We start from the raw sequence: 19,022 nt of genomic DNA, 5'->3' as shown, positions 1-19,022 counted from the left end.
TACATTTATGGAGAATGGAGTCATTCATGGCTACTAGTCAGAATGGCTATCACCTTCAGTATCAAAGGGAGTATACGTCTGTTAATAAGTTGCAGGGGGATGTGAAATGAAGGGTGCAGTTGTATTTATGCCCTGCTGGTGAGCTTCCCACGGGCAACTGATTTGCTACTGTGTGAACAGAATAACAGACTACATAGTCCTTTGATCTGATCCAATATGGCTCTTATGTTTTTGTGATATGGAGGAAGTGCAAATGATGAAAATAACCAATACAAATTAAGATAAATGTTAACAATTCTGGAATAGTCTAGGATTGTCGAAATGTACCCATTGAACAGGAATCTCACCTTTCCCCGTAGTCCCAGGCTAAAGCAAACTACTGCAGTCTTTCTGTTCTTCCTCATTAACAACTTTTGCCAGCTTGATCACACACTGATGTTTCCCAGTTTTCATGTGTGAAGTTTTGGACAGTATGCCAAAGCCAGACGGGCAAGTCAGAAAATCATTGTAAGCCAATACAGGGGTCAAGAATCTAAATAAATTCACAAGCAGGAAGTCCACAAAATACCAGGGAGAATAAACAGTTGCAAACAACAAAAATTTCCAGCTACTGTAGGATTTATAGTTGCCTCACTTTGAGATGCCAGGTGCTTGATTGTTCAGTGTTCCTTATCCTAACATCATTCCATAAATGATGCCCCTGAAGTCCAGCTGAGATGGGTAGTTCTCTATCAGCTGCATGAACCAACGGCTGCACAGATTTGAGCAGAGAGTGGGAGCCATCTGGAGAGAGACACCTTTCTATATCTCACTCCTCTACATCAGATTCCTTGGTCTATGGGGTGAATTTTGTGGCTGCTGTTGTTGTTATGTGCATTCAAGTTGACTGTGACTTATCACAATACTATGGTATGGCTTTCTTAGCAAGATTTATTCAGAGGAGGGTTGTCATTGCCTCCCTTTAAGGCTGGGAATGGGGCTTGCTCAAAATCACCCAGTAGGTTTCCTTGGCAGGGATTTGGGTTCTAGTCTCCTGGAGTCCCAGCTCAACAGTCAAACAACTGCTACATACTAGCTCTCTACAGGGTGAGTAATGACAGAAAATAGTGTGCACAGAGGGGACTTCCATTAGGAAGCATGAGATGACCACCTTTTTTGCCAAAGACAAGAGGTTTTTTTAGGATTGAGAGCAAAAACCATACCTGTGGGAAAAGCTTAAAGCTTTATTCCCAACTTGTACAGAAAAGGATATATGGCAAGGATACAGAAAAAGCAAGTGGACACTTGTGGTGTCCATTAAGCTGCTGGGAGCCCCAGTACAGCAGCAGAGAGATCACTTAACTAGCCCACAAGCGCACAATATCAAGGTCTGTGTTGAAGCTCACCAAGCACAGCCAAAGGAATCTTATTTATACATGCAAAAACCCTGGGTCTACCTGTGATTTTACACTTCTGTCCTCATTAGTGCACCTGCGTGTCTAGATCAGGGATTCCCAAACTCTGGTCCTCCAAGTGTTTTGGACTTCAGCACCGAGAAGCTGCAGCCATCCTGGCCAATAGCCTGGGACACCTGGAAGGCCAGAATTGGGGGGAAACTGGTCTAGACCTTATCATCGATCACACTTGTCTTTGAAGGTCATGTTCCCAACTCTTATTAACTCTCCTTTGATATCTCCTCAGCTGCAGATTTTTATACCAACTGAAATCTCAGAAGACAAGGATTCCTCCCTAACTTTTCAAACTTGTACTATCCCAGTAACTAACAATTTCTGACAAACATGTGTAAAGTTTAACTCTGTAGTGTCTTGGGAAAGGGTAGGGATGAAGCACAATACTTAACTCCTTTTTACAATAATCTTCTGATTCCTTTCCCATGCCTTACTTGAGACAGCAGGTACTGGCTGACTGTTGGTGGCGTACTGGTTGTTCTTTCTGAATCCACCTGCTGTATCCTTGGTTTTGGTGCCAGAGCCTGGGTGTCACACAATTCGTCTAGGTTGCTAAACTTGCCTGCTGCCTTCAGGATGGTGGAAGAGAGTATCATATTGTCAGATCAAACAATGAGTCAACTAAGAGTCAAATCCACTTCTTTATATGGAGTACTATCTAATCCTTTACCTCAAGCAACAAAATGTCTTGAGCTGGCCATCTGTATCTCACACCCAGGTAAGCAAGGAAGATGGGATATGTTTCCACTTCTTTTCAGTATACCCATGATAAAAGAATTACATTTTCAAAAATTCCTGTAGTCTTGCTTAAGTAACATCACCACTTTTTTTGACTGACTGGTTGATTGGTTGGTTGTCTGGTTGGTTGATTGATATGCCACTTCTCTCACAGCACAGGATAGAAGGCAGCAAATCCTGGTGATGAAGATCAGAAAATCGGCACCAAAATGCAAGGTTTAATTTGCTACTTGAAGAGGCACTACTGCCAGCTTGGCTTGTTTGACTTAGGGACTGGACAACTTCATGAAAGAAAGTGAATGGATGTGGACCTCTGTCACCAGGCAGATGGGTTCTACAATCCTTACCAGCATCATAACCAAATATTAACAGCTGCCTAGTAGCATGAGAAAGGGTTTTATGTTCAGTATGCTCTGCTAGATAGCTTATATTTTAGCCTGAATGTTCAAGGATATAGAAGTGATTAGGAAAATACCAAAGAAGTAAATTTTCCTGTCAGCAACTTGCTTGTACTGTTTCATAGCTGCATATCTCCAACTGTCTTGATTTGGCAGGAACATTCCTGAATAATCTTCTGCCATCCCACTTTTTCAGCTGCTTTTAAAATGTCCCAGTTTCTCTCTCCTCCTCCCACTTTCTCTCTTTGTCCTCAGCTTACTTAAGTTACTGCAAACTGAGTTCAAAGTGCAAAGATAGCTTGTATTCAGTTAACTCAGCAGGGGAGAGAGGAAAGAGTGAACCCTTGCTCAGACATAAGCAAAATGTTGCAACTCTCATAACTGTTCTTTCTCATGAATAACATTTGCTTGACTATGCTCTGATGTTGCTTGGCACCATGTGTCCTGGTTTTCATCTGTGAAATATTGGAGGTTATGTATCTGTTAGGATGTAAGGTGGGTCATGCCTGCACAGTTCCAATTTCCTTGTTTGGTTCTTCCTTATATATAACCCAGAGGTGCACCCCAACCCTGGTGACCCATTATCCAGCCACAGGGATCTATAATGTTGGTCTTGAGGTAGTCTGGCTAGAATCTGTGTTTTAGAGGTCTGGTTCTGCCATCTGCAGTGAAGGAATGCTGGACCACCTCACCTGAAGAACTGTGGAGATTTTCTTTGTTGTAGACCACCTGCTTCATCAATTTACTACCAGTAAAGTTTATTGTATAGCACTGATTTGTGTCAGTTTTCAATAGTAAACTAAGGGCCTGAACAGACAGGCCAAAATAAAGCTGCTTCAGGTTACTTAGGAGGTATGCTGTTTAAATGACACACACATCTTGAGAGGCCAGAAGCTGTGGCTTTGGCGCAGCTTCCGCCTCTTAGGGTGCATGCAGCATTTAAACAACATACCTTCAAAGTGACCCAAAGCAGCTTTATTTTGGCCTGGCTGTTCAGGCCCTAAGCCTGAGAAAGGTCAGGAACTGCAGGCAGTCACTGCTATATACTCCATTTCATACTAGAGGCAATATATTGCCTCCAGCAATCAGCTGTGGGGAAGAACAAACAGAAGGGTGCTGTTGTACTCTTGTCCTGTTTCTCAGCTTCCAGTAGGCAACTTGCTGACCATTATGTGAAGAGAATGCTGGATTTGTTTTGACTGAACATGACTCAAATTCTGGAAAAGATTTTAAACAAATTGTAACAATGTTGGCAGTCTTCCTTAGTACAAACTACATAAGTTATGTATACAGGTTGAGCCTTCTTTGTCCAGAATTCCAAAATACTCCAGAAACCAAAACTGAGATAGCAGCACTTCTGTTTCTTGATGGTTCGGTGTACACAGTATTCATTTCATGCACAAAATTGTATGAATTTTGCAATTTTAAAAATATTTTATAAAATTACCTTCTGGCTATGTGTGTAAGATGTATATGAAACATCAGTGAATTTCATGCTTAGGCTTGGGTCCATTTCCAAAATATATCTCAATATGTATGTATATGAAATTACAGGAATTCAAAAATCTGAAATTCAAAACTCGCCTGGTGTCAAGCGTTTTTTCTAAGGGAGACTCAACCTGCAATACATTTATGTAATACATATGTGACTTAGGGATTCTTCAGAGTGGCCATTAAGGCTGGCCTGGGGGCAGAGTCAGGGCGTCACGTCCACATGATGTATGCCCTGACTCTGTTCCCCAGGTTGCTGTGAGGCCATGTGCCACTTCACAAAGCATGCAGGGTAATGGTGCTCCTCTGGCACTGTGTCCATACAAGCAGTGCTGAAGGTGCAACGTATAGTCATGGTGCTGTGGCTATCACACCTTTTCCAGGGTGCAAAAAGGAGCATCTTTTTGCAGCTCCTTTTCGCACCCTGGAAACGCTGGATCACGGCCACTGCGTGTGGTTGCTGTGGCCCCAATCTGGCTGAAGAAGGGGCAGCTATTTGTACAGACCCTTAGTTATACAAAACTTTGCAGTTGTAACAATGACAATGGAAAGTGGTTGCTTATACAGTCAGCCCTCCTTATCCACTGATTTTTATAAACAGATTCAAGTATCCACAGTTTGAAAATACTGAAAAAAAGAATTCCAAATAGCAAAGTTTGATTTTCTATTTTATATAAGGGACACAATTTTGCTATGCCATTGTATTTAATGAGATTTGAGCAACCACGGATTTGGGATCCTGGAATCAAACCCCAGTAGATAACAAGGATCCCTTGTATCTCAGTCCTGCTGTAACTGTCTGCTCTCTTCTCCTCCACTCCCCCATCTGTAATATTGGAATAATAAGGCTCATCTCGATTACAGGACTTTTGTAAGGATTACTGAAATAATGCATATAAGCAGATACTAAGAAAGTGGTATAGATCCTAAATATCCTGAATCTTCACATCTATAGTTCTAAATGAGCAACAAATGCCAGATGCAGGCATACAACATTGCTCAGAAGTGAAAAAACAGTCTCAGTTGAAGTGTATGACTTACACAAAAATGTAAAGACTTACAATAGGAAAAATTTTTAATTGTGCCATCAGCAGTGCCTCACAAAGGAAGAGCATCAAAAAAGACGATATACCATGTATGTCCCATATTTTGACACCATTGCATTCTACAATGAAGCAATAAGCCATTTGTAAATATTTGCAATGTGTGAAATCCAGCATAGATTCTTTCTTTAAGTAAATAAAAATATGCTGTGGAACAGATAACTGCAAATCAGGTTGCAAGATAACACCTGGAAAAACATTCATAAAAAGATTGTCCCCATGACTACTGGTCTCTCCTCCCAGCTGCCTCCTCATTGGTTTTTTCTCTCCTTTAGAATCTGGAACTTGCCTTATTTCTCAGTTACTCTCTCAGCTCTTCACTGCAGTAGTTTCAGCCCTAGTGGGAAATCTCCATCAGTCAACTCACTCCAGAAGGCACAGAACTGAAGAGGATTTTCCTCTCCAGCTTTAGACAGCATGGCCATAGTATTTCTGAGCCCTTTGGACACTAAACAGGCACTTGTTGATTTTGTCAATACGTAGTATGAAAAAGAAAAGAAGACCAGTCAAAGCAAAGGAAAGGAAACTGTATATGAAATTTCCCCAAAGGTAAGAAACTGGAATATCTGCATGACTTTTTTAAAAAAAAAATTTCTCTGTGAGCAAGGGTCTAGATGCAATCCTCTCTGCACACGTTTATAATATTTCCTTTCTACAGCAGCTCTAAGAACCTAATAGATATCAACCAACATCAGAAGGGGAGTAGATGCTGTTGTATGGGAACATGAAAAGCCCTCATACATGAGTGGGACAATGGAGCCACTTCGGGGGGGGGGGTCTTTGTCTTGCAGAAATGGACAGTATTTCAAAGTACCACTTCCCCCACATTCCAAGGAGTTTAGAGTTCTGTTGCTTCATTTGAAAGCTTATATTGTCTTTCTGAGGAAGGTGTTATTTAATCATAAGGAGTTACGAGATCAATTTTAGAAAGAAACTACAGCAGGAATACTCAAAGTGAAATTACTAGGCAAAGTTTCTGCATTCACCTTGTCATAGCATGGATCTTTTTAAAAATTCGTTAGCAGCTATTAGAATAAAGCTCTGTGGTCATTTGTCTTCTACCTCAATTAAACACCATCAGTGTGAAAGAAAGGAATCTTTTGTTAATGTTTTATTTGTGGACGATTCTTTTTAAATTATTATTATTCGTCATAGAAGTGCAGGTTACTTCTAAAACTGAAAACGACTGACATGAAAATAAACTAATGACTATAGTCAGAATTAAGTATTGATTTTATTAATTTTTATAAACCTGATTCTATACTTAAAAAGAAATCCAGTTAGTATAGATTGTTTTGTGTTATATAGGCACTGAAAAAAGATGAGAGGGTAGAGAAATAGATTATATGTCTCACCTTAAAGAATGAGACATGTCATTTCTCTACATAGATTGGTCCTTTTGCATAACCCTAATACAATTCCATGCATCCCCCCCCCCCCCAGTAATTGTATCCTTAGCAAATTTTTTAGCTTGGTGTTGTTTAGTGATGAATGTCTACTGAGATCAGTAGCTTTAAGACTGCATCCTTACCAAGTTGCTTATTCCAGAGGAATCTCAGCTGAACCCTGTTGCAACATTACTTCTGCTTTCAAATCTTAACATTTCTAATGAGAAACAGATATAATAATATGGGTTCTTTACTATGTATATGAACAGATATGTGCATTGTTTTTATTTTCAAGTTTTCTATGATATATAAGAAGTAGGAAAATAATGCAAAATAAAGAAAGAAAAACCCCATATAACAAGAAAAGACCTAAGATATAAAAAAATGATGTAAAAATTTAAGAAAAACAAAAAAGAACAACCACTGGTTCAATGCAATAAAAATAATAAGCGCCTATAGGTTTAACTGTTTTAGGAATAAAATACTACTATTTTTTATTATCAAAGAAAAAGATATGTTTTCCTTTTGTTTTAAATTTGTCGGGTCTTACTCTCCCAAAAAACAACCACAAGTCATCTCTATATGTAAATTGATTTACACATCATAAATATGAGCATGTGCAGTGGCACTGAGACTAAGCTAAAAAATGGATGCAGCTACAGGTTTAACACATGGCTGGTGATAAGTTTGTTTGCAATACAGCAGCTGCACCTCTGTGTTTACACAGTGTGTGTGTGTGTGGGGGGGGGTACTGTTGCTGGTTTCACCTCCCTCCCCCGTGTTTTTTGCCCTCTCCTGACCCAATGAAAATTTTCTCCTGATGTTTGTAAGAAGACCTTCCAGTTTTGCTGAGATGCAAGTGACTTCAGTTGACAAGTTGAATCAGTTTCCCACCAGGAAGATGCAATTTTAAATGAAACAACACATAAAAATGTAAAATACTATAACTTCTGTAGCATTAAGAATAAAGAGAGAGGTTTCTTGACAAAGCATACATAAAGACTGTGTAAACTTCAACTAGAAAGGTGTAGAGCAAAGAAGCAGCATGGAGGAATTAACCTTTCCCCCCATCTTCTCTTTCTTTGCTCTCTCTTTGGAAGAGTTTGGAAGCAGAAGGGTTAAGCTACCGTAATATCTGATCCAAATTGTCCCCATCAAAGGTTTTCCCTCCCTCCAGAAATAAAATCCACCTTTTGTATATATTTACATGTGTAACATGTAATTAGGCTCTAATGTCCCTTCAAAGTAAAAAAAGAGGATTGAACAGTAGCTACCAACTGAGGCACAGTTTTCAGTTCTGTTTAGTTTTGACATAAGAAGCTCTGAGGAGATATGTATATGAACAGAAAAGGTATTTCCAAGTTGGATCTTTGTAATACAGGTTACAGCTGGGCACAACTTGTCAAGGAGAAAACCTTGAGTATCCCTTACCTAAAATTCCAAAATTCATAATATTCCAAATGGCATCATTTCTGGACTGCTGATAATACCTAAGTGTGATAGGACCTTTTAGCAAAAACTGAAGTTCAATAATGCCTTTAGTAGGTATACTAAAATGTCACAGAAACACTTGCATTCTGAAGAATGTTTCATTAGGTTACAAAAAATGGGATGGGAAGAAATAGAATTTTTTTTAAAAAAATCTAACCAGTTGTAATGCCGACATTGTGTCTAGAGCCAGATTATCTTCCAAGATGCAGTTTTCTGTCTTCAGTGGTGAGGAAAGGTACCGTGGTATCTGTTTACACATAGTGTTAATGGCTGCTGTCCAGTTTGTAGACCAAAACCCTGGTTGTGACCCAAAGATCTGAACATTGCCTTTGTTGAAGTACACTGGTTTTTGTATTAGTTTAGAGCAAGAGCGTGAAATAACAGGGTAGTCTGTATATGGCAATTCTGCATGGACTAATATGCCAGTCTCTAGTAAAGCAGACGATGAAATTTAGGAGATATATTTTTTCAAAAAGTGGACTGCTTGCCCTATCTTTCTGGCTTGTTTTTTTTGGTTTTTTTTAGCACTGTACTATAAAAGAGAGGAGGTTAGAAGTCCCATGGTGCCAGATCTTAGAGTACAGTGGGCCCTTAGTATACTCTGGAGTTTGGGTCTACCTCCCCCCCCCCCCCCACCCCCCCCCCCCCCCCCCAGGCCGGATACCAAAATCCTTGGATGATCAAGCACCATTAAATACAGTGGTATAGTAAAATGGTGTCTCTTACATAAAACAGTAAAGGCATGGTTTGCTATCTGGAATTTATATTTTTTAAAAACATCTTCAAGCTGTGGGTGCTTGAATCTGTGGATAGAGAATCCATGGATATGGAGGGCCAACTGTATTACCTCAGCGTTTGCAATTTCTAAAATCATAGAGTTGGAAAAGCCTGGAAGGACGGTCCATTGAGTCTAGCCCTCTGCTATGCAAGAATAGACAGCTAATGCACGTCTGAATAATGGCCATTTGAAGACCTTGTGTAATTAATTGACACAAATTGCAATGCTTTGGCCAAGGCTACTGAAATGTGTACAACCACATTTACCCACACTTGCAAAAGAAAAATACTGCAAAGATAAAGTCTAAAAAACCCTTATTAAATAAAAAGGGTTGTGGCATTTTAAGACATTGACCAGAATTCTGTTAGTACATTATGGTAGCACTATCCCTTTTTCTGGGGTCATGTAGCAATGGCAAGAAAAGGCAGACAAAATCTGCTGACTCTGGTGCAGCCTGTTTTATTTTTTTCATAGCTACTGCACCTGAGGACATTTTGCTTCCTGCTGCCCTGTCTACACCAATATAAGTGCACCAATAGAAATCTGGAAGAAGCATGCTTCAAGGCAAATGTCTCCTACTGCTACTATGTAAAAGGCATTGTGTAACTGTTCTGGCTTTCCCTTTTCAGTTTTATAGAAATATAGGGTACATTGGAGAAACACAGGAGGGTTACAGTTGGAATCCAATGACATATAGATCCCTGTAAAAGTCTGCCAATGAGGCAGAATGATTGAAAATTAAAGATTTCATCTGGAAACACCTTAGCATCTATCTGATGCCAGACCATGAAAACTTTGTTGTTGTTGTTGTTGTTGTTGTATGCCTTTGTTTCCAGCTTAGGGTGACACATTTACTCAAAGGTGATTTTCCATTGTCATTTTTTGAGGCTGACTGTGACTTGCCCAGGATCAGCCAATTGGTTTCATGGCCGAGTTGGGATTCAAACCCTGATCTCCAGAGACATAGTCCAATGCTCAAATCACTGCACCATGCTGGCATCAATGAAAGCTCATGGGGGAGGGGGGGAGATAACAATAATGGTCAATTTAATTTGCATTTCCTCTTAAATCTGTTTGCTTTCTCATCTTGGCTTTGACTTGTAACAGCAGGACACCGACTGTGAGAGGTGAAGACTGATTGCTCCTGGCTTACATTTCAGTGTCACTTCATCAATGGATTTCGGTGAGTCATATTTTGGCTACTCAGAGAGAATGTCAAAATTTTGTTCTATATGGCTTGCGGCACAGCTAGGCAATGCAAATAAATTTGCTAAAAACCTATCTAAAATGCAACACAATGGTTTCTAAACAAGATCCCAGTCGTTTTCATAATTATTACTACATAAAGCACTAAAACCAACAAAAGGTGACTACATAAAGCAATTAAATAGAGATACAGGGGGAGAAAGCAAATGAAAAACATTCAAGCCTATGGAATGGTGCTGCCCAAGATATTTTTCTGCTCTCCACATGCATACATTTGGGTAAACATCACCAGAGTTCTAGCTCAACCCTAAATAAAGCCAACACTTTAAAAAACATTCTTGCCAATCCAGCTAAAGCTTTCTGTCCCGTGCCTGTGATAAATGTTGATCCTAGTTTTATCATTCCCATTGGCTGACTGGGTTTTCTCAAAGTGGAAATCCAAAACATTTGGTATGTCAAATGTGCCGCATCCATAATTTATCCCATGACATTACCTAAAAATGCACTTCATCCATTCCTACCTGCGAAATTAGAGCTGTAAATATGTGCTTATTTCATTCTTGCATGGAGGGACACAAAAATTCAAAAGTTTTTTCTCCCTGGATGGGCAAAATTAGTATTTATTGATGTTCAGATTTCTGGAGGTTGTTGTTGTTGTTGTTTGAGGTTTTTTGGATAGGTTCAGTAGTAGAAATACCTTGGCTTTCTGCAAAAATCAAGATGCCTGATGTGAAGATCTGCAATTAGGACTAAAAAAGAAATATAACCAATGCACTTACAAGCCATGTTAAACTCTGGACCATATGTATGCAGGTCTTTTTAAAGGCTTTGGCATTTAGTAGTAGCAGTGCTAGGTTGTATGTGAATGCAGAACCCTATTTCCTTTAGTACCTAATTAGTTTGTTGCTGCCATCAGATGCGTTTTGACTTATGGCAGCCTTATGAATGAGAAACCTCTGAGAGCCCCTGTCATCCACAGCCAAGCTCAGGATGTGCAAACTCCTTGATTGAGTTAAGATAGCATTCCTCATTAAATGAAGTACATTACAAAACACCCAGGGTGACATCTAGACTATGGAGGTCAAACTCACTCTCCCTTTGGATTTATAGAAAGTATCATACATGTTGAAGTTCTTTCCTTAAGTGGAAGATATGATTTTGTACTCCAAATAATCTGAACAAAAATATGTGATGCAGATTAAATGACTTAGCCTCTGCAAGACTAATTTGTATCCTTTTATCTAATCACTAACTGATTATTCTTGAACATCAAAATAGTGGAGAGACACGAACACAATACAGATCTACAGGCCTAAGCACATTTTCTAAGAGAGTAAGCCACATTGATCTTACTGTATTTACTTTCTGGTAGGGTGTTTGGAACTGGGCTGTTGGCATCTGATTGATCAGCGCCTCCCAGCACATGTACACAAGCTCTGACACACAGATGAAATTTGCCTTGATTATCTCCTCAGTGTCAGAGGAGTCACTGCCATATGCATGCTCCTGTCACTGGCACAAAACTTTCCTCTGCAGCAAAGGGAATGGAAGGCACCTATTCAAGTAGAGCTCAGTATGCTAATTGGGACTCTACAGAATTTCCTGTAGGGGCAATTGACAGGTTGCTGTGATGATTGTTTTAAATCAGTGGTTAAGGAGTTGGGGAGTGTCTTCAGAAAGCAATATTTAAAAGGAGAATGTTAAAATAATCCCCAAAGTATAACTTCAAGCAGCACACAAAGATGGCCAAACTGAGTTCTTAGTTTTATTTATGCTTGTAATTTCAGGGGTATTTCGTGATGGATAAAATCACTCAAGAGCCCAGCATGGATCCATTGGCTGAAAACAGCAATAACTCTCTGTTTTCCCACTTTGAGTCCTGCCAGCCATCTCCTCCTGCAGTCTTCTTGCTCATCACAGCCTATGCCATAGTCACCCTGGTAGGGCTTCTTGGCAATCTCTGCCTGATCATTGTTATTGGGAAACAGAAAGAAAGCCAAAATGTCACTAACATTTTGATTGCTAACCTCTCTGTGTCTGATATCTTCATCTGTGTCATGTGCATTCCTTTCACAGCTGCATACACGTTGATGGATTACTGGGTTTTTGGAGAAGCCCTGTGTAAAATAAGTGATTTTATACAAAGTATATCTGTCACTGTCTCCACATTCTCACTTGTACTCATTGCCATTGAGAGGTATCAGTTAATAGTGAATCCACGTGGTTGGAAGCCTAATATTTCACATGCATTTTGGGGCATTGCCTTCATCTGGGCATTTTCTCTAATAATATCAGCACCCTTTTTTATTTTCCATCAAATTACTGATGATCCCTTCAGAAACCTTTCTTCCCACAGTGATATCTATATGAACAAAGTTGTCTGTATTGAGGTGTGGCCCTCTAATGAAGAACGGCGGGGCTATACGACCACCATGTTAGTTTGCCAGTACTTCTTCCCACTAGGTTTCATTTTCATCTGTTATCTAAAGATATTTGTTTGTCTGCAGAAGAGGCATGGTAAAGTGGATAAGATAAGGGAGAAGGAGAACAGACTCAACGAGAGCAAAAGGATTAATGCTATGTTGATTTCAATTGTTGTGACCTTTGGTGCATGTTGGTTACCTCTGAACATATTTAACATTGTGTTTGACTGGAAATATGAGGCCCTGATGAGCTGCCATCATGACGTGGTATTTACTTTGTGCCACTTGGTAGCCATGACCTCAACTTGTGTCAATCCATTTTTCTATGGATTTCTCAACAAGAATTTTCAGAAGGATTTGGTCATTCTTCTTCACAACTTCAGATGCTTTGAATCTCAAAAATTATATGAAAACATTGCCCTTTCAACTGTGAACACTGATGTGTCAAAAGGATCCCTGAAACTAAACAATATGCCTGCAAATATCTGAAACCTGGAACTTTCTAACCATTTATGTAGCTTTGTGCTGGACTATTGTATCACTAAGTTACTGTTGTATGGAATTGTGGTATTCTTGGTTCTGGTGCCAATGAAGTGAAAGGGGCTTCTCCCTGTTTACCATAGTGAGAATGTGACCATGTGTGAAGCCTAAAATATCTTCCAGATGAATAAAAAAATACACATTATTGTTCATATTTTATTAAACCTTGCAGGAGCTCCCCATATTTAAGTGTTGAAAAATTGAACCTGGGAAAAGCAACATCTTGGAAGATGGCACTCTGACTCATACTGATTTATGCATGCATAAGTCTATTTTTTGATTAGATGCAGATGGTTGGTTTCTTCCCCATGCACTCCCTCCAAGAACTCCCACTCCCAGTAGCTGACAAGTTGCATGAGGGGCTACTGCTGCTCTTTCGTACTGAACGTAATGGGAGGGAATGCAGACCATGAAATTCTGGCTGTTCTGAGTTCCTGGTGGAAGGAAAAGATGGGTTTACTCCATTTGAGACCTCAACCTCATTTCTCCACACACACACACACAACTGAGCAAAGAGCAACTGTTTCTCTCTGGACTGAGGAATTTATCACACATGTCTTTTAAACTACAATTAAAGTTGCAAAATAGTGCTTTTGGAGATACTTCACACACAATGTTGCCTCTGACCCGTCGCTGCTGTACCTCCAAAGCATGGTTAGAGTGCACCTTTTCATTGATGAGGAAAATCATTAGTAAGCTCCCAGTCACATTGCTGTGCTGTTAGTCCTCAGATGCAATAAGTTTCTCCTGTGGCAGTTCCAAGATGGGGCAGCCACATGGTACCAGTTTCCTCCTCCCCACCTCTCACCCTCACTATTTCCAAACAAGCTAGTTTTCTTTCTTTTTGTCCTCACTTTCTTTTTATTTCATCTTTATTTCACTAAATTGCATTGCCATAACTGTGGGATTGTGTTACAAATACAAATTTAAATATGAAAGGTATGCTGAGTAGGGCACAGGGTAGGGAGGCAAGGTTAAGGGGGAGTGTAGATGAGAATGCAAGCTCCTGCCATGCTATTGAAGGGACATGCGAGAAGGAAAGCTCTGTTTCCTTTTACTAATACAATGGCATCAAGAATGAGGCTTGTATGATAAAATCCTGAATCACTAATTCCTCCATTCCCCACCAAATTACAGTGGGGTCCATCCTAGAGTTAATAGTTGCCTAACAGTGGAAAGATGTGGAACTGTGTGTGCCAAGGATCTCAGCCTCTGTGTGAGCTGTACTACATAGATTTATCCCATGCTTTTTCTGGTCTTTCTAAAGAACACCCTATGACAAACAAAAATAATACTAGTACTTCATATCTTCAACAGCAGACTTTTGGATTATCTTCTTTTCAAAATTTAAACTCTGTGTTTCCACATGACTCCCTATGTAAATACTACCTCATGTAGCCTCTGAGACTTTTGGGCAATATTTACCACATGGATTGCATGCACTCCACTGTGCATTTTACAGCTTCTGGAACCCCCATTATTATTTCTAATTCCACTGAGAAAAATAAGTAAAAGGAGAACCTCTAAAGAAAGCTGTGCTTTAGCAAAGGGGTGTTTTCCTTTCCCCAGTGAGTTTTAAAAACCCTGTTATCTTTTGTATGTGGCCACCCTAGTGGGTAGTTGCTCTGGAGAGAAAGGGGCTGTTCTCTCTTTGCTGACTTTGTTTACAAGGGTGCATCATTATTGTATTTTGGTGGACATCCTAAAAGCCCCCAGATGCAAATAGTATCCCCCCCTCCCCTATCAAACTGTTGTTTCAGCACTACAGTTTTGGAGAAGTGTCCCAGACAGTACTGTTGTTTTTAAGTTCTATAATTGATACATTCTTTGTTGCCTCACCCACCAAATAATACCACTCAGTGCATGTGGCATTGCAAGCACTGCTCATTTCTCCTGCAGTTATTAAATAGTTGTGTTTAGTAACTGGTTTTAGTAATGTCAGAAACATTACAATCTTAACCTAACCAGCACTGTGCAATATTCACTTGTGTCACACACAAGAAACAAAAACCCAGCACTGCAGTCTGTTATGCATGAAAATGCCAGCTGTGCAAATTCTTTATTTGGAGCCCTGATTTTCTGGGGTTCCATATGAGAGGAGGAGTTTCACACTGTATGAACATGTTCAGATGTTTGTGAGAATTTCTGTTAAATGTGTTTATTAATTTCTGATTTGTACCCAGGTACAAGAACCCTCTGAAATCCAGAGTACAGATCAGTTGTACCTGTGTAGGATGAACACATATAGGTTTAGATGAAGTGATGAACACACACATATATAAATATATATTGTTTCTGTTTGTTTTGTTTTCTAAAACTTTGGAATTTCAAATTAATGTTTTATATCTTTAGTATATTTGATTATCTATAATGCCTTTTTGTTTTATTTTGTGCTATGTGTGGATAGGTTTTTAAAATGTATTTTAATATTGTATTTTAGTCTTTTATATTATTGAATAGTTATAAATGTTTTATTCTATAACTGTTTGTTATGTACATGAATGGCATCATCATCATCATCATCAATGTATATATTCATGTGAAGCCTAAAGAGCATGCCTTCTTCACAAGGACATTCTGAGGAAGATACTTCGCATGAGAGTGATAATTGTAATAATGAGTGGAAGATCTAAAACAAAAGACTGAAGAGAGGACAAAAAGAGTGTGTGAATAAATAGAAACAACTAAAAAAGTGGATGACAGAACTGCAGCTAATACCCTCAATCTTTATCCAGGAGCAGTTTGGCGGCCATGGAGTGGCAGGATGAGGCCAAGACTGCTGTGTTCCAGGTCTATGTAGCAGCAGACAGGCTTGAGAACCGAAAATGATGTCTGATTTACTGTACTTCATCCCAATCTAGTTTTGTTTTGAAACTTAAAATGTATGGCTTGTTCTTTTTATTTGTCCTGTTGCCTTCTTTTTGCCTTCTTTCCATCTCTCCCCCTTATAGTTTCATTTTTTTTAAAAAAAAAATTGTCAGCAAATATTTTTGACCAGCATTTGATGGGCACGTTTATTCTATTTTCAGCAAGTGATAACAGTGTGTTTGCTGGGCAAATACAAGTCAAAACAACACTCTACACAATTGAACTCCTTGTATTCATTATTATTTAGCCAGCGCTAGTAATCTTTCCAGAGATTGTAATCTTGTGCAAGCCCCACTGAATGTTCTGGGTCACATTTTTGCTTCTGCAGGGTAGCAGCAGCAATTTTATGAATAATCTTTTTTTTTTAAAGGTCACATGTACACCCACACAGAAGCCCCAGCACCCTAAGCAACCAAATGTTAAATTAGACATCAGAGCATAATCCAAGTAGGGCTCTGTACCTGTATCTGAATGAATGTAGTTACAGGCTTCTCTTGAGTTGGCTTCCCACACGCTGGAGTCTTTAACTGCCCTTTTCGGACGCACATGCTCTACACTCCGAATACCTAACTTCATTTGGGTGACTGAAGATATGGCAGGGGAGGCCTATGTACATGTAAAATTTAATCTATTATTTAGAAGAGTATACTGCTATCCTTTTCAGATCTTGTGCTTAACACACAATGTCTAATTTAGGCCTGGGTGCTCAGTCAGTGACATTGGGCAGAGGGCATGTCCCACTCCCTTCCTAGGTTATGGCCATAAAACGTAGTGAGGACACAAGAGGAAAGCTTATTATTGGGGTGTGTACTTTTGTATATCTTTTAAGCAATTTTATGTGATAATTTTCATTGTTTTAATGTTTTTATTGTCAATTTTTCAGTTGTTTTCTTCTGTGGGTCGTTTTGGGTCCCACTCCATGAGAAAGACAGCATATAAATGATATAATTAAATAAACAAATGTCATATGCATGTTCAGGCAAATGCCTGAAGAAAGCTAATGTATATCCAGAAATCCCAGTGCAGACACAGGTACTTTCAGTTACATGTAAATATTGGTACCAATGTACAGCTCAACAAACAGTGTACAGTATGTGCATACTTGAGAAACTTTCTGGCTGCAGATTAACAAGCTGTGCACATTGTTTAGCACATTAATTGGAAAGCACAGAATACAATGCCTAAGAAAAATGAAAATCTGTGGGGTCACCATAAACTGACACATGACTTCAAGACACAGATACACATAGAGACATTGTATTCATCTTCATGGGTTGCCACAATCTAATTTAAGGTAGCATCCCCTGAGTTTGCTTAGTGGAGAGAAGCGCCAAAGAAGGAAATGTATACCTGGCCTATTATCCAATTTATAACAGTACTGTGTATAATGCCTGTGGTAATCCATACTAGTCATAATGCTGCAGAAGAGTAGCTGTGCAAAGAAAATAAATCCAAAAAATCCCTGATGGAGTGTAAACCCTTTGTATAACCCTTCACTCTATATGTTGATCTCGGTCTGCAACTGTAACTCGCTCTTCAACAATACGCCCAGCTATATATTTCAGGGAAGTAAGAATATATTGTATTAGATGTGGGAGTCAATGCGCAAGGATAAGAAGGCATAAGGGAAATAGCAGTTAACATACACCCCTTAACAACCTTTTATAAATTAGTGTACTCAAGGTGACAGCCAAAAATAGAGCTGTATATCATTCTGATTGTTCAGTGTTTATTTAGTGTCACTTCCAAGGATTGGTGCTAAAATCCAGTGGTCAGACCTAACTAGAGGAGATCCATTTGATCAAAGGGACTTAAAGAAGTGACAAATTAACAAGTACCATTCATTCAGTAGGTCTCTTCTACATGGGATTAACAATTTGTTTTAGCCTATGGAAGTCAGAATAGATAAACAGCTTAGTTTCAAGCGCCTGTTGATTTAGGAGGAGCTCAGAAATGAGAAGATGGGACATTTCTCAAAAGGTCCATTGTTACATTTTTGGAGCTGTTAGGAAGATTTTTAATGTCTTGCTTTATGCATTTTGCTAATTTGCAGATTTAAATATATATGGCATGTTCAGCAAAAACTCTGAGAGGTACCATTTAACTTTGAGCACTCCATCTTATTATGGATGAGATAGCAACATCATGGTGTATTGTTTTTAAAAAGTTAATAGGCCACCATATCACTGAATGATAAAAGTGAACACAGAATTGTACAAATGACTGCTATTCTGTAACAAGTGTATCATTCAAAAATCCAAATAAATATGAATTATCTAAAGTGCATCTTTACAAGTGAATGTAAGTTCTGTTTCTGATGTCCAATTAACTTTCCCCTATGGATGCATGTGATGATGTCTTATCAAATGCTCAAAGTTACGTAAATGTGGGCTGCTTCCTTAGCAATGGAATCTCATCCATAGCAAGATAGCCTGTCACTCTCAGTTTTGGTACTGAACTATGAAGCTTCTTTTCCTGGAAAATTACCAAATGAGCATCTTCCTTAATGTTCTTTTACTCCCTGGTTATTGATGCCTGGGGGGTTAGAATAGGAAACATGAATGAATTTTCTTTTTCACACATAATCTATTAAATTTACTGCCCGAAAATTTGCTCATGGCCACTAGTTTAGATTAATGGTGGACATCCTTCAGGCTTGCAGGAACTACTTTTTTAAAAGTCAGAGCCCTGTAATTTTCCTAACTGGAGCCAGGAGCAAAGCTCAGGAGGGTAGACACATCCTTATCAATTAAGGCGTGGGGTGCTTCTGAGCTCAACCTCAGTCTATGAATTTGTAAGCGGTACAAGAGCCAGCATGGTGTACAAGAGACCATGGTTCCAATCCTGTCTGTGCCATGGAAACCCACAGTGTGACCTTGGGACAAATCACACTCTCTCAGTCTCAGAGGTGGCAATGGCAAATCCCCTAGAAAGAAACTTGTCAAGACAACCTCGTGATAGGCTCACCTTAGGGTTGTCATAAGCTGGAAATGACTTGAAGGCACGCAACAACAAAAACCAGTAAGAACCACAGAAGTCCTTCTGATCTGAGACTTGCTGCCATTCCAGGCCTTCCTTAGATTTCATTTACTATTGAAAATTGACACACATCACTGTCATATGATAAACATTACTGAGAGTAAATTGATA

The 19,022-nt window shown here is 39.2% G+C and overlaps 1 protein-coding gene across 1 annotated transcript in view; it reads left to right on the top strand.

Moving 5' to 3' along the window:
* Window positions 1-15,400, top strand: part of LOC121923263 (neuropeptide Y receptor type 6-like) — a 37,200-nt gene extending 21,800 nt beyond the window's left edge. Inside the window, exons 3-5 of the mRNA XM_042453532.1 lie at window positions 5,454-5,727; window positions 9,943-10,018; window positions 11,829-15,400. Coding sequence (XP_042309466.1) covers window positions 11,841-12,953 — 1,113 coding nt within the window. The 5' untranslated portion in view covers window positions 5,454-5,727; window positions 9,943-10,018; window positions 11,829-11,840 and the 3' untranslated portion in view covers window positions 12,954-15,400. The remainder of the gene's footprint in view (window positions 1-5,453; window positions 5,728-9,942; window positions 10,019-11,828) is intronic.
* Window positions 15,401-19,022: the final 3,622 nt, after the last annotated feature.

Source organism: Sceloporus undulatus, chromosome 2, assembly GCF_019175285.1.
Source record: "Sceloporus undulatus isolate JIND9_A2432 ecotype Alabama chromosome 2, SceUnd_v1.1, whole genome shotgun sequence".
In the NCBI taxonomy this organism is placed as follows: domain Eukaryota; kingdom Metazoa; phylum Chordata; class Lepidosauria; order Squamata; family Phrynosomatidae; genus Sceloporus; species Sceloporus undulatus.
The sequence above is the reverse complement of the archived record's forward strand: the minus strand, read 5'-3'. Positions and strand labels throughout refer to the sequence as shown.